General features: G+C 40.5%; 1 protein-coding gene across 1 annotated transcript in view; it reads right to left on the bottom strand.

Moving 5' to 3' along the window:
- LOC102855621 (serine/threonine-protein phosphatase 2A catalytic subunit alpha isoform-like) overlaps nucleotides 1-14591 on the bottom strand; it is a 29813-nt gene extending 15222 nt beyond the window's left edge. Inside the window, exon 1 of the mRNA XM_006888065.1 lies at nucleotides 14083-14591. Coding sequence (XP_006888127.1) covers nucleotides 14083-14184 — 102 coding nt within the window. The 5' untranslated portion in view covers nucleotides 14185-14591. The remainder of the gene's footprint in view (nucleotides 1-14082) is intronic.
- Between the last annotated feature and the right edge of the window lie 7249 nt (nucleotides 14592-21840).

Here is a 21840-nt window from a genome sequence, read left to right as displayed (position 1 = left end):
TGTGACACTGGCAATGATGTCCCTAGTGCCATGGCCTCTTCTAAACTCAGTCTGTATTTCTGACAGTTCTCTATCGATACACTGTTCCAGTTGCCAACCAACTGGTGCTGCATCTCCAGCAGTTCAAATAAAATTCATCAGTAACTTCAGTGGGCAGTCTTCTTCCTTAAAGATTTATAACCTTAGAAATCCCACTAAGAGGCAAGGAGCAGTGGGTCTATATGGATCACCTAAGGAGTACTGATGGTATAGTGCCTTCTATGTTGGGACTATTACCAAAATGTTGATGGTTCAAAACTACCAATGGCTGCACAAGAGAAAGATGAGGCAGTACGCTCTCATTAATACTTACAGTTTTGAGAACCTCATAGAAGGTCATTATGCCTAAGTAAAGACCTGACTGCAGTTGGGTTTTTATGGGTCACTTAATGGGATGTCTAAGGAATCACCTACTAAAGCCACCAGTTTTTCAAAAAATATTTTTAAAGATGGCTTTCCATCTCAACTGTCTAGCTAAATGCTCCAAGTAAATGATAGGTCCAGACCCTTAAAAAATTTAAGGGGGGAGGGGGGAGGGATTTGTGCAGCGAGAAGGGTGCAACAATGAATGAATGGAATTCCAAAATCTCTGTAGATGTTCATTGAAATGAAAAATAAACAAACTAAATTAAAAAAAATAAATTAATAGTTACTGTTTCACTTTCTCACATCTTGACTCTTCTAAAGCCTCATGCACAGAAGCAGAACGAGAACACACGGACATAGAGTATCCTCTAGTCTTCAAATTTCTCAGCAAATGTAAAAAATTCTATTTTTTTCACATACACTCGATTCAGAAACATACTGAAATTCAGGCAAAAAAAATTAAACAAAAAAAGTAAAAATGACTTAATAGAAAACTTTATTAAATAAGTTAGCTGGGAAACAGACTATTTCATTAGCAAAAGCTATGGTAAATAACTTAGAAGGCACAATTTTACAGGATCTTAGAATCTAAGCAATTTAGAGGTTCATTTGAAGGAAAGCAACCATTGTGAACACTTGCTTATTATAAATGTCGACTCAATATTCTAAGTTTGGATTAAGAAATCTTGTAATTTTATTTTCCAATTTACTATAAGACACATCAGTTGTGTGCAGAGTGACCTACAGACTTGATTTTGGTATGCTTGGATTTGTATGCCACAGAGTCAATTCCTACAGCAATTCCAAAGAAAGCAAAGAACTGTCCAGAGAGATCCCAAGGCTGAAAATGTTCTGGGAGCAGCCAGTCAGGGTTCCCCCCCCTTTGTAGAGTGGTTGGGGAAGTTGAACCTCTAACCTTTTGTTTAGAAGCTCAGGACATAACTATCATGCCATACAAGGACACTTCTAATAACCATGTTGTTTTTAGTTATCACTGAATTGTAAACAACTCATTGCTGACCCTCTAGCAAGTATCTCAGAGGCAATAAATCACACAGGAGATTCCCCATCTTTTTTACACAAAGCAGATAATGGATTTGAACCGAGTCTCTTAGGGTTGACAGCACAACTCCTAGATCACTATAGGAACATGAAATTACAAATAAACATGAAAAGCAAATTTACTATCTGTTATATACTAATTTCCTTAAGGATACACAATAGCTGTGTTTATGATGCTGTTGTTAAGTGTCATCAAGCCATAGTAGACTCATAGCAACCCTATGAACGAAAGACCTGAACACTTGTATAACTTTCACCATTATTCCAGGTTCAAGGGGTTTCCGAAAAGAAAAAAAAAAGGGGGTTTCCGGAGGCAAGCTATTTCGGAAGTGGATGCCATGACGGTTTCCAAGCTTGTTTTAGTTGGGTAGCTCCACCAAACACTGTCCACCATGGGTAATCATTATCGCATTTGACACATCACTGTAACAGTGTTCAGCATCACAGCAACCAAGGGTTACCTCTGTACAGCAAATGAACTGCTGAAATTGCCATGAAACACAGGCCTTTTCCTACTATAAAATCAAGTGACAAATCTAAAGTATAAAATTACAACCATGTCAAAACTTTACATACAAGAAAGACTAAAAAACATTAAGATATTAAGAACTTTTATTTCGGTGGTGGAAATATATGAAACATGTACAGCCCATCTCACAGTGAGAATTCTTGCTTTACTAATTAAAAAACAGTACATACTATCTGAAAAATATTAAGAAAATATATTAGGTTGACCTTAATCCTACCACATTAAAAAAAACCCCACAAAACCAAAAAAACCTAAGCCAACAGCTGTTCCAACTCCTAGTGGCCTCAGAATACTAGTATAATGAGATGGAGACTGTCATCTCATCAGCAGTTTGAACTTGTAGTTCAAACTAATGACCGACTTTTCAGTTGGCAGTCCAACACATGCCACCAAGGCTCCCACTGCACTAACATAAAAATTACTCTTTATTTCTTTGTACTGTTAGGTAACTCTGAATGAATTATGGTAACTTCATGGACAGTGGAATCAGACCTTTCTGATTCAAAGGGTTTTCGTTGGCTGAATTTTTAGAGTGAGACCCACCAGGTCTTTCTAGCCATTTTAGTCAAGATGCTTTGCTGACATTAATTTCATAACAAAGTAGCAGGCAAGCCTCCAGTAACAGGTAAGTGGTAGCTTTGCTTGAGGGGCAAGCAAGTGCAGATATGGTGAAAAATATGTGAAACTGTTCACTACAGATAAATAAGCACAAGTAAGTTAGCACCGACCTTGATTACTTGATACTCAGCCTCCATCAGGGACAAAACTGCAGTTTTATTCTGCTATAAAGGGCTATGAGGTTTGAAGAGAGACAGATGCCAGCTGTACCTAACAGCAGAATCTCTGATTTTTTTTTTTAAAGTAACATTGTTCACTATGTTGTTGTTGTTATGTGCCGTCGAGTCGTTTCCGACTCATAGCGACCCTATGCACAACAGCCCTAAACCCTGCTCTATCCTGCACCAACCGCACCGCCTCTGACACACCCATCCCGATTACCCCAGTCACCGAATCAATCCATCTCATAGAGGGTCTTCCCCTCCTGCATTGTCCCTCAACCCTCCCAAGCATGATGTCCCTCTCCAAGGACCCGTCCCTCCTGGCAACATGTCCAAAGTATGTCAGACGAAGCCCCAGAATCCTTGCCACCAAGGAGTAGCTTGGTTTAATCCTCTCCAAGATAAATCTGTTTGTTTTCCTGGCAGTCCAGGGTACATTCAGTACCCTTCTCCAACACCACAGCTCAAAAGCATCCACTCTCCTTCTGTCCTCCCTAGTCATTGTCCAACTCTCTGATGCATAACAAGTGATTGCAAATATATGGCCTGTATCAGGCACACCTTAGTCTCCAGAGAGACACCATTGCTCTTGAGTACTTTAGAGAGGTCCCTAACAGCAGACTTTCCCATCGCGATACGCTTTTTGATTTCCTGACTGCTGGTGCCAAGGGTGTTCTGTGGAGCCGAGCAAAGTGAAGCTGTGAACACTCTCAATCTCTTCGTCATCCATCCTGACGCTGCCAATTGGTCCAGTGGTGAGAATCTTTGTCTTCTTGACATTGAGCCTCAGTCCATACTGAAGGCTGCAGTCCTTGACCCTTCGCAGGAAGTTCATGAGGTCCTCCCTCAGTTTCAGCAAGCAGGGTTGTGTCATCTGCATAACGGAGATTGTTAATAGACCTTCCACCAATCCCTATAGATGAGTAAATAATTAAGTCTGTGCTTACCCAGTAACGTGATGGTGAGAGCACTGACAGAAAAATCAAAGTCAGCCCCTCTCACATAGAAAGCGAGAATTCCTTTTATTACCTTCCAGGTTTTAGCCACACATAAATCTCATTTTTTTTTAAACTGGTCAACAATTTATTTTGTAACATAAAGTTTCAGTTTCACTGATCCAAGTTCTCAATTATAGTGATGATTTTAAACTTCTGTGTAATATCTTTTCTAGCAGATCTATGGGAGTATTATTATTGTGTACTGTTGAGCTGGAACCGACCCATAGATAACCTGAGTCATTACTGAACTTGGATGGAGATGAGGAGAGATATTTGTAGTAGAAAAGCAGGGGCTTCTTAGCACAAATCCGGTCCTGTGGGTTTTCAGAGAGTTAATCACACAGGAGGAGAATGCCCATCCTTTGCCAGCGGAAAAGCTGGTGGCCTTGGACACCTGGAATTGTAGTGCAGCTTCTTGCCACTGGAGCCCCCATGAATGTATATTCATTTAAATTATTTCCTTTTAAAAAACTTTTGTACACACAAAACTGTATGAACTATTTTAATCAATTCTACAAAACTATCAAAAAGCTTCAGGGAACCTATCAAACAAACAAAAAGTTCATACTGTTTGTTCTGAGAGATGGTCAGTCTCCAGGTCTGATTCTCAGCATCTGAAAATCCACTGAGGGTCAGCTAAGGGTGGTTTCTGACTGGACAGCAATCAGTTGAGTACTTCAAATACACATCTTCCAAGATAGATAGATTTCTTTGTTCTTTTGGCAATCTAGTTTTTTTTAAAAAAACCCTTGATCAGAGCAGACCTTTTGTTACTAGTTAAGTTATACTACTGGATTTGCGGACTTAGCCTGTCTGCAGTTCTCCTGGATTTCTTCTGCCCCTTGAATTTGTGGAAGATCACAACAATGGTTTTTTTTCTCCTGCCACATCTTTCTAAATGTCCCCTCTGTTTTAGTAAACATATCCTGGCATTACATAACTCAACTACTAAAGTGTTGGGTTGTTTTTTTTTTAAAAAAATATATATTATCTATAGCAAACCTGAATAGAATTTAAAACACACCAGGGAACCTTAAAATATGTTCATTAATGACCTTGAAGTACTTCAAGAATCTTACATCATCTACCACTGAATTTGGGATCTGGAGTTTTAAAACTATTTCTGTAATTCTTTAAAAGCTAGTTGTCAATATGTAGATGGTAACTTCTAATTAGCTTCTCAATACTTTGACAACAGGTAACACCTAATGAAGTACTGCTTTCAAAGAAAAACGGAGATGGAACAATAATCCCTATCTTCAAAGCCTGCAGGACTTGGAAACTCAAACCAAAATAGATCATGCCACTTAAAAGCAGGGCTATTTTTGAGAGGGTCATGCATGTTGTCTCTCTGGATAGAACACTCTTCTTGCTAGTACACCCCAGAGAAAACAAACAAGTACAATTTCAAAAATAACTTCATCAGGATCTCAAATAGTATTTTTTCTTTGTCTGCTATTAATAAACCTCTCTGCAGGATCAAACTCAAACTGGATACAATATACTTCATCATAATTTCAGCAGTACTACTAGTACAGGATTTAATAACAGATTTTCCATTTTATTCTCACTCTGTTATTGTGGCAAGAATATATACCAAAATACCGACCAGGACAACTTTCACATTAAAGTTCAAAGACACTGGTCCCACTCTTCGTACTGTGCCATTGTGCCACCATTATTATCACTATCATCTTCCAGAACATTCACCCACTTGCCACTGGCTTATTTTACTCAGTTAACATTTTTAAAATTCAACCATACCATGGTATGTATGAGAACTTCCTTTCTGATCAGAACATTCCTTTGCTGACAACACTGCGTCTGTTCTGACCCATGGTGACCCTTTATCAGCTTTCTGAGGCTGTAAATCTTAACAGGAGCCTTGCCTGTCCTCATCCCACACACTGCTGGTGGAACGGAACCACCAGAGATGTCAAGTCTTCTGGTTAGTACTGCAACATGCTAACGACTAGACCACCAGAGTGCTTATCCCTTCTCTTTACAGCTACAGAATACATACCCCACTGTATGCATTTGCAATATTTTATTTATCTATCCACCTGCTGATCACTTCCATTCTTTATATCTTTTAGCTTTATCTTACTGTAATAAATACTGGCATAGAGGTTTCAGTTGATGTACCAGCTTCAACTTCTGATTACCTATAATTGGAATTGCTGGGCCATTAAGCAATTCTATGCTCAACTTTTTTAAGAACTACCAAACTTGTTTTAATAATGGCTGTACCATTTTACATCCCCACTAGCAATGGTGCAAAGGATAAGGGTTCTAGCTTCTAAAAAACCTATCCAACACATTTTCTGGTACTTCCCTCCACCAACATGGGGGTGCTTTGTTTGGTCATCTTAAAAAAAATTACTGCTATTTTAATGGAGATGAGATTTCACAGTCGTTTTGATTTACTATACCCCTAATTAGCAAAAGAGTGTGGAAATTATCGAACAATATCATTGATATCACATGCAAGCAAGATTCTGTTGAAGATTATCCAAAAACGACAGGAACCTCAACAGAGAACTGCCAGAAGTGGAAGTTGAGGTACTAGAGATACTATAGCCAATGTCAGATGGATCTTGGCTGAAAGCACAAAGTACCAGAGGAATGTCTATCTGTGTTTCATTGACTATGCAAAGGTATTTTACTGCGTAGATCACAACAAACTGTGGCTGACTCTGTGAAGAATGGGAATCCCCGAACACTTGATCGTACTTTGCGAAACCTATACTTGGACCAGGAGGCAGGCATCAGAACTGAGCAAGGGAACACAGCATGGTTCAAAATTGGGAAGGGTGTATGCCACGGATGTGTCTTATCTCCATATCTTTTCAATCTATATGTGAAACATTATCTGGGAGGCTGGGCTCTATGAGAAGAAATGTGGCCTCAGGATTGGAGGAAGACTCATCAACAATCCACATTATGCAGATGACACAACCCTGCTTGCTGAAACTGAGAAGCCCTGAAGTGCTTGCTGCAGAAGATCAAGGACAGCAGCTTTCAATATGGATTGAAGCTCAACATCAAGAAAACAAAGATTCTCACCACTGGGATGACTGGCAGCATCATGATAGATGGTGAAATGATTGAGATTGTTAACAGCTTCAGTTTGGTTGGCTCTACAGTCAACACTCTGGTACCAGGAGCCAGGAAATTAAAAGACAAGTAAGTGAGTGCATGCATGCATATGTATAGTGTATTTTCAGAAAACCTTGTAGAATTATTTGATTATTGTATGCTATGTGACAATAGAACTTTCATTGTCAAATAACAAAACGATAACAAAAGACAAATTTCATAGGGAAAGTTTGCTGTCAGAAACCTCTCCAAAGTACTGAAGAGCAAGAGTCTGGAGTCTAAGATGTGCCTGATACAGGACATGCTCTTTTCAATTACTTGTTATGCATTAGAGAGCTGGACAATGACTAGGGATGATAGAAGGAGAATTGATGCCTTTGAAGTGTGGTGCTGCAGAAGAGTACTAAATATACCATGGACTGTTAAGAGCATAAACAGCTTCATCCTGGAGATGGTGAAGCCAGACTGCTCCTTGGAGGCAGATTCTTTCTGAAGCTTCATCTAACATATTTTGGATATGTTGCAAGGAAGGATCAGTCCTTGTGGAGCACCGCCATGCTTCAGAGGGTGGAGGGACAGGACAGCACAGGAGAGGAAGAGCCTCAATGAGATGGACTGATTCAGTGACTGGGGTAATGTGAGGTAGATGTATCAGAGACAGTAAGATTGGCACAGGACAGAGCAAAGGTTTGAGCTGTTGTACATAGGATTGCTTTGAGTCGCAATAGCTTATAGGAGCTCTGGCAGCACTGTCGTTAAGGTGTTTGGCTGGAAATCAAAAGGTCAGTAGTTCAAATCCACAAGCCATAGGGAGAAAAAGGAAACAGTTTGCTTCCATAAAGATTTACAGTTTGAAACCTTATGAGGTGTAAATGGGAAAGGTTGTGGGGGTGGGAAGAGCCTGTTAAGAGATGGAGAATTAGAAAAGGTGTTATCTTTCTCTTTGTGTCAGATCTGCCTGTTAAACAAATGGTACAACCATTTTCTTAAAAGGTCTGTGTAACATGCAACAACTGGTTTTATTCTTTATCAATCTACATTGTGCCCATGCATTAAACATTCCCATGGCAGAGAAGGGGTAATCAACTGAGAAATGTCATCATATACATAGTTTAACCCTGAGTCTGTTTTTCCGCTCTCATCTGTAAAAGGAGACTGGTCTAAATTTAATCATTTAAATTCTACTTAGTTTTAAAGCGTTCCTTACCATACATACTTATCAGATGCCACCCAGTGGAGTCTAATTTATTGTGACCTCATCTGTCAGTATGTAATAGATTATCATATCTTTCTTCTGAGATATCTTTTCCTGATAGACTCAAATGTCCAACCTTTTTGGACATTATTAGGCATCCAAGTCACCCAAAAGAAACAGTGGGCATTATTGCTAATTTACAGATTGTAGAGGAAGTAAAATCAATTTATCATCACTAATACACCTGCCTTCTATCTACAGTTTACTGCATGGTCAATCTGGCTTATCTGAAAGGTTGCTTGCAGGGCAAAACACTAACAAATTCCTATTCATTAAACTATAAAAGACACCACTATAGAGGCAAAGCAAAATAGTGAAAAGAAAAACAACATAGTGTAAGAAAAAACAATCCCTCTCCCAAAATAATAATTTATATAATGAAGACTTAAGAAAACAGTTGCTGAATAATTTACAAAACCAAACTCACACTACCACATAGTATACTGATCATTCTGATTAAAATATGAAAGTTACTCTAGTCAAGTAAAAAACACTACTATTTGTAAAAGCTAGAACATAAGCCACCAATCTCCTTTCAGCCTCATCATAAATGTGAAAATCTCAATCTATACTAGTAACTGACTAAGCCAGAGGTGGGAAAAGAGAGTGCCAATACACTTGGCAATTGGTTCTATAAAGCTGAGAAGATACTCAGAGTTACATCACTACTGCTGTCTTGTTCATCCATTCCAAACGGAAACACCAGTATATTATTAAGCATGAGTAACTTTTTACCAATGAAGAAATTAAACAGGGTATCCTAGCTTGTTCTTTACAGTATTTTCAGGCTCCATCACCCAGACATTTTCAGCCTATTCACCATTTTTAGTTCCAGAAGCTAAAACTATTACACACAACTCTGAAAAATCAAAAAGCTAAAAATTCCCTTTCTAGTTCTAGTTCAATTTAGATCTTATTAGTAAAAGAATGAAGGCTGAAAGATTTTTCAGCCAAGGGCAGTAACAAATGAATGACTAAGCTAAAAAGTTACAGTAGAAAGAAGATAAATAGGTCAAAAGTAGAAATAAAAGAAAAAGCTCCTGTCACACACAACTTTTTCTTTCATTGTATCCTCAAAAGAACTCTCACCATAATCTCAACCAAATCCAATACTCTCTAGTTTCCCTGGTTTATCACATCTCAAAACTAATGCTATCCCAGCAGGTAACTCCAACATTTTAACAATGTTGTTGTCATTGTTGTGTACCACTGAGTCAATGACAGCTGACCCTCAAGTAGGATTTCAGAGGCAGTTAGTAAGACCAAGGGGGACTGCCCATCTTCCTCTCATGGAGCAGCAGCTGGTGGATTCAAACATTGCATGCCTTTGGGTGGCAGCAATTCCTTGCCGCCACAAAGGGTGAGAGGGGAAAGGAAGGCAGTTATTCATCCAATTCCTAACAAATAGTTAACAAAAAATATATATAACTAGTAACAAATAGTATCCCATACATACATTCATATATTCACCCGTGCAAACTCCCCCCCCCCTACTCTTCTTTCATTATCCTTTCTTTAGCATGCATTTCATCTTGGTCTCATTATACTTCTTTCAGATACAGAACTCTTGGCTTTGAGGGAGAAAACAAAGAAGGGTGAATCTGAAATGGTAAGACTGCTCATCTTTTTTTGTTTTCTCATTAATTCCATCCAAAACCAAAAGCATTACTGCTTTACACCTTGAAGATTAAAAAAATAATAACATACACACAAACAGGTTTGACTATGGAAGATATGAAGGAAGACAGAGGAGTAAAAGTCACTTAAGAATCTACTGAAAATGAACTGGACTATTCATCTCACCAATATTACTGGAGATATAATGTTGTTAGCCACCTTCATATTAGAAGGGAAAAAAATAACTACAGTTTCCTCCAAGATAAAGTGGAGGATGAGCAGGAACCTTTTATGTGACATGTGTAGGAAGCTCTCAAAAGCAGTAAGGATAAAAATAGTGTTTCATTTTATAGAATTGTTGATTCCACAGCTCAGTCCAGCTCCAGTTTACCTGCACTGTTCAGGACTAACATTACTTCAGAGGAGAATATGAAGTATGACTACAACACTATGCTCAGAACTGAGCCTAGGGAAACTCAAGTTTAGCCACTAACGTCACTTTACCATTCTGAGACTCAAGATTCAATTTAATACAGAAAACAATAAATAGCTAATAAACTTGATTTGAGAATTATGTATGTGAAAGTATTTTATAAAATGTCCTTTCTGTTCCTCCTCAGCTCGCCCCCCCCCCCCATAGGAACTTAATCTTGGTCAAAATAAGTTTTCAAGCTCATCTAATTAAGGAGCCGTCTGCTTTTCCATACTCACAGAACAAATGTTAAAACTAAGTAAAGCCTTAATGACACATTTTATTTATAGAGCTTTTGAGCAATGGAAAAGAACATACCTAGCTAAAGAACTCCTTTGGAAAAAAACCCCTGGCTTTCAAACAACATTCTCTACAAGTTTGGAAAGATTTGAAAGCTGTACAAGACTGTTTATTATCCACTGTAATTAACTCAAAATAAGTTGACACTATTTACTTCTTCCAATCAACAGATGGAACCAGCAGACTACTGATAGAGAAATACTGACTATAGAACCATTCCTGAGACAAAAGGACACTCAACTCATCATGTTTTTAAGCAATAAAAAGATGATGAACCCTAAAATGCTAATAAGGCTTATTGCATACAGTATAACCTTCATTTCAACATAAGCCTTAATTATAGCTTAAGAAATTATTCAATATCATAAAAACACTCACTCTTGTTTATACATACACATGTGGATTTTCTCCATTTCAAACATCTATCACTGTTAATTCTTAATGAAATACTATAATAATGACCTCAGCATTTTTAAATTTTTTTTTTTTAAAGAAACAAGGACTACTATGGCATACTCTTACCTCAACTATTTTCAGGAGAATATAAAATAGGTTTTACGTTAAATCAGCAAACCTCGTTATAATACAAGTATGGACGACTGTAAAATAGTTCTATTGTAAAAGTTCCACTTTATTCACTTGTTACAATGAAAAAATTTAAACCTTCAGGATTTAAAAAAATACAATTTTAGATGGTGTCAAACCAAAGTGACACTATAGTAGCAGGCAATATAGTTATTAACAGCGAAACGACAATATTTGTGTTACTAAAGTCTATAATGGACCATTTCAAGTCATGCATTCATTCTGCCTCACTCCATATATGGGAAAAAACCTGTCTTCAAATTAACTTATTTTGGAAAATCAACATAGCTGCAAAAGGTTGTTGAATTTAAAGTTAAAACAGTATGATAACTGAGAGAAGGATACTTCCCCAAAAATATTCCATGGAAACTTTCATATTTATTCTCAAATAGTAAATCCAACTTCTTAGCTCACAGAAATAAAATCTGAATTCAGTAATGAAAAATCTAAATGAGTGATAAATCTCACTGTATGTTCTTTTTAAAAAGATGTGGAAAACAACACTCAGTACTACACTTTGTTTTCCGACACAAACACTTTTACTTCCAAGGTCCATCTCCTAACTGATTTCCATACTGGCTTCTTCAACTGGATGAAATATTCCTAACAAGAGAAGTTAATATCTGCCACTGCCTTTCATTTTTCTAATAAAAAAGGAACAATCCTGGATATTCAATACATCTTCACTACTAAAACAGAAAAGTATTAACTGACAAAACTGTATGATCTCAGAAGATTAAAAAGGTGCTTAGGACATCTGTTTTAACTCTATACAAAAGAAACTGAGGGTCAACTGACATGACTGCTCCAAGGTCAATCCTGGCTGATTTATGACAGAACTCTTAGGTCTGACTCTCATTTCTGTGGTTTTTCATTTACATCACTGCCTCGCTCCAAAATATTCTACACAAATGACCAGTCGTCTAGCAAAATCTTTATATATAACAAGTACTAAATCCTGAAAGTTCACAATAAGTTCACAGTAACTAGTAGATCTGGTGCTCTGGTGGCAGTCTGTAGCGAGCGGCACTGCTAACACCAAGGCTGGTGGCTTGAATCCACTGGTAGGTCCAAGGTAGAAAGATGGGTAACCTCGTGTACAATTTACAGCCTTAGAAACCCAACAGTAGGTCAGCTCTGAGTCAGTTGTGACTTGACAGTAATGAGATTGAGCAGATACGGCAACACAGGCTAAAGTTTTAAAAGCCCAGCTTTAAATTTTTAAAATTCAAGATTTTAAAATTAAGAACCATGAGGCAAGATATTCATCTTACTCATTAAAATTCAACTCTAACTAAAGACTACTACTTCAACAACTAGTAGTGGAGTTTCGTCTAGGCTTGGGATAAAAAAAATCTTTTGACTCACTTAAATTCCAATTATCCACAGCAGTCTTTAAAGTCTACCATGTGTGCATATACATTAAACTCATGGTCTTAATTTCCACATGAAACTTCAAACACGTTATAAAAGCTCTCCAATAACTCTTTTCATCAATACAAAACATTAATATGACATCCTAAATTCTGTAATAAAAGTAAATGTTGCACAGGTAACTTTGAAATCAAAACCATGCCCACTGTCAAAATGATATTGACTCAGTGACCTTATAGAATGAAACATAAGTTTCTGAGGCTGTAATCTTTACATGAGAAGACTGCCACATCCTTTGCCCATGGGTTAGACTCACAGAGCTTCCAGTCAGCAGCTGCCCTCTTAACCACCCTGTCATCAGGATTCTCTTAATTTTTAAGAGAAATTAAAATGTTCACGGAGATAAAAACTGTCTATACATTTAAAAAAACAAGGGGGAGGGGTGGGCAGCGAGAAAAGTGCAAAAATGAATGAATGGAAATTCAAAATCTTGGTAACTGTTCATTAAAATTAATAAAATAAAATTAAAAAAAAACAATTTACAAGACTTTAAAAATACATACAACATATTAGACAATAGCTAATCTATTGGGCTACGTTCCCAAGCATCCAAGGAAAAACAAAACAGATATCAGTTAGACAATCTTTCACTTCCAGTACTTGTCAATAAATTATATACACAGTAAGCAGTATCTGAAATACAATAACCGCCCAACCAGCTATGACTACTACTCGAAGCCAAAGAAATACAAACATGTAACTTATTCAGGATACCATCCATCCTTGTTGCCCTTCCAGTTTTATAATTTTAAAAAATATATGGCAAAATGCCCAGTACGTTAAACTGAGAGTTTTACACTACCTAATTTGAGTCAGCGTATACATCATAAATTAAGCCAACACTTGATTTCCAATCCAATAGCTCCTTCTGTAGTGTGTGACTCACCAAATTCTCCATTTCTTCCAACTATGTAGAATGAGTTACTCCTCCTAACTACCATGACCTTCGTAGAAACTGGGCTAGGGCAGTTCACTTAAAATGTTTCCAAAACGACCACTGGCACAGGTCTCCTTAGAAGATCGCTTGATGAGCTGCATGCAAAGTACCCAGCGCGAAGGGTCCGTGACCTTTAGACGGGTCCTGGGATCTGGGCCCCGAGCTCGCCTTTGGGGATTCTCTGGACAAGGCTGGCTCCAAGAATTGTGCTTGCACGCAAATAAAGCGCGCACCCCCCCTTACAAGGCAGGCCTAGGTTCCATTTCCGGGCAGCAAATCCCACGTCCCTTTACCCGGATGTCAAGACGGATGCGCCCCCGGTACCCGGGGTCCCCGCTCCCCGACACCCAGCCCCGGGCCGAGGCTGAGCCCCGAAGCCCCCGAGCGAGGGAAACGGCGCCATTTTAGGCGGCGGCGGCGACAGCCAATCCACGCGCGGGAGGCAGGGGGCGCCGGGTCGCTCGGGAGCCGCCGCCGGGCCGCGCCGGACGGACGGGGAGACTCCGGGGGCTCGGGCCGCCGGCCTCCGCCATATTGCACCCTCCCCACAGCCACCCCTTCTCGGCGAGATCGGGCCCCCGGCGGCTCCCGAAGCTGGAATGCAGCTCACCTTCTCGCAGAGGCTCTTGACCTGGGACTCGGACAGCTGCTTGCACTCGTTCAGCTGCTCGATCCACTGGTCCAGCTCTTTCGTGAACACCTTCTCGTCCATGATGCCACCCGCCCGAACCGGCTGCCTCTCCGCGCTCCTCCCGCGCCGCCGCCCGCACACGGGCCACACGCACACGCCGCCGCTGGTTCTCGGGGTACTACGGTGGCTACTGGGGGTTGCTCGGCGCTAGCCCTGGCCCACCGGGTGCCTCCGCAGTGCTCGGCCACCGGCCGCTGCACGTCCTCCTCCGTTCGCTCTCGCTCCGGAGCTCGGGTCTCTGTAATGGCGGCTGCTCGGCGTGGTGACGTCACGCCCGGCGTCAGGAGGCGGTGGGGTGTAGAGGGAAAAAAGTGCCGGGACCCGAGCTGCGCAGCCGCAGATCAGATACTCGCCGACCGCAAGAAGCGAGTGGGGGCGGGGGCGGAAACTAAGGGCCACGGCGCAGGCGCATCTAGCCGGCTAGTAACAGGCACCGTCCCTTTTAGGGCGTGGTCTTTAAGGAGGGGGGGTTCGGGTGGAAGGGCCCCCCAAAAAGAAACCACCCTAAGCTGCGCAAGCGTAGTGCTTTTAGTTACGACTGGGGATTATTAAACCTAGAGAGTTGCCAGCCATACGCAAGCGTAGTCCTGGCGGGCGGTTCCTGCTCGCTGTCTGAGACTTTGCTCTTAGATAGGCTGACTGATAAAGCGCTTTTCACCTCGAGCTTGGCAATAAAATCACTGAAAAAGAATACGACCCCGTGGCTCCTCTGTGGTGCGACGGCGCTGGAATTACATGAGATTCTCGAATTTTGGGGCCGGGGACAGGGCGCAGAGTGGTGCCCGGGTTGGAGTGACCACGCCGCCCTTGGGCGCGGCGTGCCCCTTGTAATTAGGTCACTCGTAGGCGGAGGAGGGTATACCTGCCGAGGGAGTGCCTGTGCGGTGCACCTGACTCCCCTGGCTACACCTGTCCCTGGGCCTCGGTGTCTCGTTGGGAGCAGACGCCAAGGCTTGGGGCTTCTCTTTCTGCAATACTGCCCCGCCCATTGTCACCTGCCCCAGGTGTGCTGCTTCTTCCGACTCCAGCTTTCCCAGAGATGAGAGGCCTGCCCAGCACCTATATGCCCTGGCTTCCTTTCTAGAGGGGCGTGCTAATCCTGACCATCTTCAGGCGGTGGTAGAAGCGCACTTTATGAAGAATACTCAGATACCCTAGCATCAGACTTTAGTTTGGTTAGAAATCTCTTAGAAGTTTGTAACACATTTCCACATTCCACTGTCCTTGCATTCAGATTCCGTAGAGCAGACAGACGGGAGATAAAGGAGTCAAACCGAAGTACCCTACCTTCGCAAAGCTTGTGTTCACCTATCAATAGTAATTTAAAGTGGTTTGGGGATAAAAGAGAATTATAATGCTTCTGGGATCTGAGAAGTAGTAGCTTTACGAAGTCAATTCAACCACAAAGGACTAGACAACAGCAGAAAATAGCCTATAATCATCTGGGCCCCTTACCGCGATTACTGAGCCAGGCTAAGCAACGAGGTACTTTATTTCTGGCGGCTCAGAGAGCCTGATCCTGACCAATAAAAAGGAGAAGGCCCTAGACGCCCTTATCTGCTAATGCCAGGACTGAAAATCCTCTTTCATCAAAGACAACCTGTTTGACGAGGCCGACTGGCTTGGTCTCCTCGTGCTGGAAATTGAAATCCTGCTTTCTCTTTGTACCTCCCACTACTATGGGCCAGAAGAAAGTCCAACAAATCTACTCCCCAGATGCTTATCGCTTATTTAATCTACCAAATTGGGGGTGAGAGAGGGAATACTTTTAGCCTAAATCTTTACCCCATTTTGCAATTAACATCCCCAAATAATAGAGGAATGAGTTAAAACCATGTGGAATTACTGTAAAGTTATGCCCAGTGTGAATATACTTTCACCCACCCCTTTATTCTTTACCCCTGGTCCAATCTGATAGAACAAGAAACAGTTGGCTACCTAGAAAGGAGAAGTGGCTCCACTCAAGTTAGTGATCAGGACTGACAACTTCGTTCAGTCCTGTGCAAGGTCTTGGCCACAGCCACACAACTGACCTTCAAGCATTGAAATAAGTACCAGAATCAATGCAGTTTCCCTCTAATGGTTTCTCTTATGGAGAAGCTTGGTGGTGATGTTGGTGTGATTGACTAATAAAGTATTGAGCACTCTGTTTGCTAAGATTGGAACTGAGTTTTCCCAAAGCACTTTAAACTCCTTGCTGGTAGCATCATTGTGTTATTTTCTCTTTGACTTGGCTCATCACCACCACCACCACAGAATGGAGGGAAGATATAATTACATGTACTCAAAACATCCTGCCAAATAATTAGATGCCATGACATAACTTCTTAAGGAATGAATTCTAGGAAGCATTCATTAGCATTCAGGCAATGAAGTAAAGAATACATGAGTATAAACAATACAGAACTAAATTAACCCAAATATCTTTTCCTTTATAAGAAAGTGTTATCTTGTCCCTTAAAAGAAATTTGGGATGATTTCTTACTCTCTAGTGCTCCAAATAACCCATGGATTTGACAATTTAGCTTAAAGAATTTAGCTCTTAACTAATTTGATCTGACTCAATTCTAGAGATAAGGAACACTTGGAACAAAAATTGAAAAGCAAACCAAAAAGAATTGTTCTTTTAATTTCTTGGCAAAAACCAGAAAGTGAATAAAACAAATATGCTTTGAGAAAGAATCTTTGCTCAGATGGCAATTTCAGTATATAGCGACTCTTAGTGTTGCTTCTGATGTTTAAACACAGCTATAAATAAAAATCATCTGATGACGGGGTGGAGTACGGACGGGGAGGATAACCTTGAGCAACTAGCTTTATAATAGGCACTCTTAGCCAAGATATAAAAATTGACATTAAACATGAGAAGGAATGAGATGCATCTTATTTGTCAGCAATTTTCTTGGCCCTATGTTAGGTTTATTTTGTTAATATTATTCCTTCCAGTTCTCTGACTTCTAAACTTACTGAGGCACAGAGTAGATCAGCATGGGTAAGAATTGGCTCTGGAGTCAGAGGGATCTGTATTTGCATTCTGGTTCTGCAACTTCCTAGCTGTGTGCCCTTTGGCAAGCCATCTAACTTTTCTCAATTTGTTTTTCTGACTTACAACACGGGGATAATTTTAATAGCAAGTGTGAAAAACATGAACAGGTTATAATAAATGCCCAGTAAGGATTTAAAAGAACAAATAAACAACAACAACAAAAAAAACCATAAACCCACACCATCAAGTTGATCCCAATTCATTGGAGACTGCTCATCTTTCCCCCAAGGAGCAGGTAGTGGAATGACCAGCCTTTTGCTTAAATACTCCAGTACATTACACACTTTACTACTAGAATACCTTCAACAAGTATTAGGTAAAGTTTTCAAATTATTTCTGATTCTAAACACACTTTAATGCCAGCTAGAGTCTTTCAGGGTCTGCTTTTTTTTTTTAATATTTTAGTTGTGATTTTAACATTTACAGAGCTGTTATTGTTGTTGTTGTTATGTGCCGTCGAGTCGTTTGCGATTCATAGCAACCCTATGTACAACAGCCCTAAACCCTGCTCTATCCGGTGCCAATCGCATTGCCTCTGACACACCCATTCCAATTACCCCAGTCACTGAATCAATCCACCTCATAGAGGGTCTTCCTCTTCTGCGCTGTCCCTCCACTCTACCAAGCCTGATGTCCCTCTTCAAGGACCTGTCTCTCCTTACAACATGTCCAAAATATGTCAGACGAAGCCCCAGAATCCTTACCTCCAAGGAGTAGCCTGGTTTAACCCTCTCTAGGATGAATCTGTTTTCTTGGCAGTCCATGGTACATTCAATACTCTTCTCCAGCACCACAGCTCAAAGGTGTCAATTCTCCTTCTGTCCTCCCTTGTCATTGTCCAACTCTCTGATGCATAACAAGTGATTGCAAAGACCATGGCCTGTATCAGGTGCACCTTAGTCTCCAGAGAGGCACTGTTGCTCTTGAGTACTTTAGAGAGGTCCCTAACAGCACTTTCCCATCGCAATACGTTTTTTCATTTCCTGGCTGCTGGTGCCAAGAGTGTTGACCGTGGAGCCAAGCAAACTGAAGCTGTGAACAATCTCAATCTCTTCGCCATCCATCCTGATGCTACCAATTGGTCCAGTGGTGAGAATCTTTGTCTTCTTGACATTGAGCCTCAGTCCATACTGAAGGCTGCAGTCCTTGACCCTCTGCAGTAAGTGCATGAGGTCCTCTTCAGTTTCAGGGAGCAGGGTTGTGTCATCTGCATAATGCAGATTGTTGATAGATCGTCCACCAATCCTAATGCCACGCTTCTCTTCATAGAGCTCAGCCTCTCTGATAATCTGCTCTGCATACAGGTTGAAAAGGTATGGAGATAGGACACATCCCTGGCATACACCCTTCCCAATTTTGAACCATGCAGTGTTGCCCTGCTCTGTTCTGATGACTGCCTCTTGGTCCAAGTATAGGTCTCACATTAGCACGATTAAATGTTCTGGGATTCCCATTCTTCTCATTTACATTTACAGAGAAGTTAGATTTTTATTCATTCACTGTTGCACATTTTACCCCACCCCATGCACTCCCTTACCCCAGCCCCAGTTCAATTTCCTAATTTTTTAAAAATATTAATTCACTGTTGTACAATTACCTACCTTCCCCCACCCTCCACCCTCCAGTCCTCTTTGTGATCATATATCTCATATTCTGGGCTGTTATCATACATGTAATACTTAATCATATATTCATTTTAGACAGTTCTTTCCTCCATCTGTTCCAATGCAATGGTCATTATCTATTCCACTCTTATCCAATTCTCCCAACCCCCCCAAGTCAGACCTGCTTTATAACAGTGGTACTTTGCAGTGTCTGTCCTTTTGTGACAGATGTGCCCTGGAATATCCCATGTTGTGTAATGTCTGCGTGCTTTTTTCACAGCCAACAGATCATTCTGTTGTTGTCGAGTTGGCCCCAACTCCTGAGGACCCCAGGTTCTACACAGTAGAACTGCTCCGTGAGGTTTCCTTGCCTATAGTTTTTATGAACTCATGGTGAGTCAGGCTTGACAGCAGTGGTGTTTTTGTTTGTTTGGTTTGGTTTGGCTTTTATCTTTTTGGAAGCATTTACCAGGTCTTTCTTTCATAGAGTCACTGAGTTAGTCTGAGCTGCCAACTTTTATGTTTAGCGGGTGGTTGCAAACTGCTTGCAGCATCTATACCTCTTGCACAAAGCATAAAGATATATACAACAATAATAAAGACAGAAATCATTGGATGAAGTAGGGATGGGGCTGGATAGTCAAGAAGAGGCAGAGATGGAACAAAAGTAGATTTCTTTCTTTGCCATCAAGCTGGCATTCAGAAAGCTTTTGTATAAAAATAAAGTCACTTAGAAGTAAATCCAGATTTAATACACGTGGTCAATGTCATGTTGCTGTCAGTTCAAAATCCTGTATCTGCAAAAAGGGTATACACTTTTCACTGAGGCCTTCTATATTTCCAGAAGCTGCAAAACAAAGATGTGAGTAGTCATCATAGAGGATCTACCCACGAAAAGAAGTCAGTCATGGTCTGGCCATCTGTACCTGTCAACCACTTGAAACTGTCTGCACTCAGCATATTCAAAGCTGCCTGCAATTCATTGGTATCAGTCACAATTCTTTCCTTTGTGATTTTCCTTTGGGGAAAAAATTAAACTTACGTTCTCCTTTCACCCAGAGTTAGAATTTTATTGATGTGGCCAAAATTTTGTGGCCAGAAACTTTGCCACAGATATTATACAGCCCTTTGCCCCAGCTACTGCAGTTTGGCTAAAGAAAGAGGGTGGAAAAAAGAAATTATCATATCCCTTGGTGATACCTGAGATGCCAGATGCCAGTCTCAGTCAGTTCAGAGGGAATTATTTTTTCTATTGTAGAAAAAAAAATGCCTGAAATGAAAAGCAAAGTTCATGACTTCAGGAGGCTGGTGAGTTTAAGAATACTGTCACCAACTCTGCAAGTACTAAGAAGCCCAACAAAACATTACACACAAAATGCTAAATGAAAAAACCTTAGTAAATGATTTTCTGTCCTATATCCCCAATTTTGTTTAGAATATACTACAAAGTCATAGTTTTAATAGACTGTAGAAAAATGCACTGTGAAATAGTAATGTATGGCTGTTTCTGATAAGTTAGATAGGATTTTATTTTATTTTTGTTTATTTGATTCTTCTATTTGGGGGGAGGAAATCCTTCAAACACTGTGAAGCTACCACAGAAATTAGAAGCTTTAAAAACATCTCGCTAATAGCTCTGCTACCTATTCTGCCTGCAATGCAGGGAATACCCAATTTATGATGGTATTTTGTTCTGATCACTTCATTGCAAGTATGTTCTGACTTAAGTCAAATGTTTATTTTTCCCTCCAACTTTTATTATTATTATTATTGCCTTTTATTGTCTGCCATAAGGAACCTTGGTAGCATAATGCATAACATATTGGGATACTAACTGAAAGGTCAGCAGTTTGAACCCCCCAGCTGCTCCATGAGAGAAAGGTGGCAATTTCCCTTTCGTTAAGACTTCAAAATTCTGAACCCTGATGAAGGGTCACTATGAGTCGGATCCAACTCTAGGGCAACATTGTTTTTTTGTTTTACTTTTCTTTTCAGGGGACTTATTATCATTCCCTTTATAAATCATGACATTATTTGGCAGTGAAAATCTGAGAATGACAACATCAATAAATTATACTGTAACAGGGTTGATAGTATATATTCCTAAGGATGATATATACAGAGAAGTAAGTAAAATGGCAGATGGTCCTAAATGAAGTGTGGTTTGTCCTAAATTGAGGGCTACCTTTATTAATTAAAGGCCTCTACTTCTTGGGGTGTTATGAATAAGGATGACAGAAAAAGAATTGATGTCTTTGTTCTGCAGTGTTGGAGAAGGGCACTGAACATCCCATGGGCAACCAAGAGAACAGGTATGTTTTAGAGCAGATGCAGCCAGAGTGCTCTTTGGAGACAGGAATGATGAGGCTTTGCCTCACATACTTTGGGCATATTGCTGGGAGGGGCATTTCTTTGGAGAAGGACATGATGCTGGGAAGGGTGGAGGGAAGGAGAGGAAAACCTTCAACAAGGTGGATTGATACAGTGACTGCTGCAGTGGGCTCTTGTGTGTCAGGAAGTGTGAGGATGGTGCAGGATAGAACAGGGTTCAGATCTTTTGTTCATAGGGTTGCTGTGAATCAAACTCTACTCAATGGCATCTAACAACAATAACTTCTTGTGATGAAAAATCTCACACTTCTATGGTCGCACCTGGCCTCTTTACGAAACATTCTCATATCGCCTTTTCTTTTGCCTGTCTTTCCACTACAAACTCTTCCCCTCAGCTCAGCCCACCCCCTCACTCTCCCAGACCAAGCTGTTCTCATCTATTCTTATTTCTCCCTCTCACTCTGTTACTGCATTGTTCTGTCGTATTTATCTGAACCCTACCTGGCATTTCAAGAGCAGCTGAAGCTTCGCATTCTGAAAAATTTTCTTAGAAAGTTTTTGAGTCTCTTGATTGTGGGTGTGTAGTAGAACAACAGAAGAGAACACCATTGTCTGATGGAAGAGCACAGAGACCTCCCATCTGTGAGAGCAGATGAACGAAGGAAGACTTTTGGTGAACCCATTGGTAAACCCATG

Source organism: Elephantulus edwardii, unplaced genomic scaffold (genome assembly GCF_000299155.1).
Source record: "Elephantulus edwardii isolate Elephantulus edwardi_28Jun2011 unplaced genomic scaffold, EleEdw1.0 scaffold00064, whole genome shotgun sequence".
In the NCBI taxonomy this organism is placed as follows: Eukaryota; Metazoa; Chordata; class Mammalia; order Macroscelidea; family Macroscelididae; genus Elephantulus; species Elephantulus edwardii.
The sequence above is the reverse complement of the archived record's forward strand: the minus strand, read 5'-3'. Positions and strand labels throughout refer to the sequence as shown.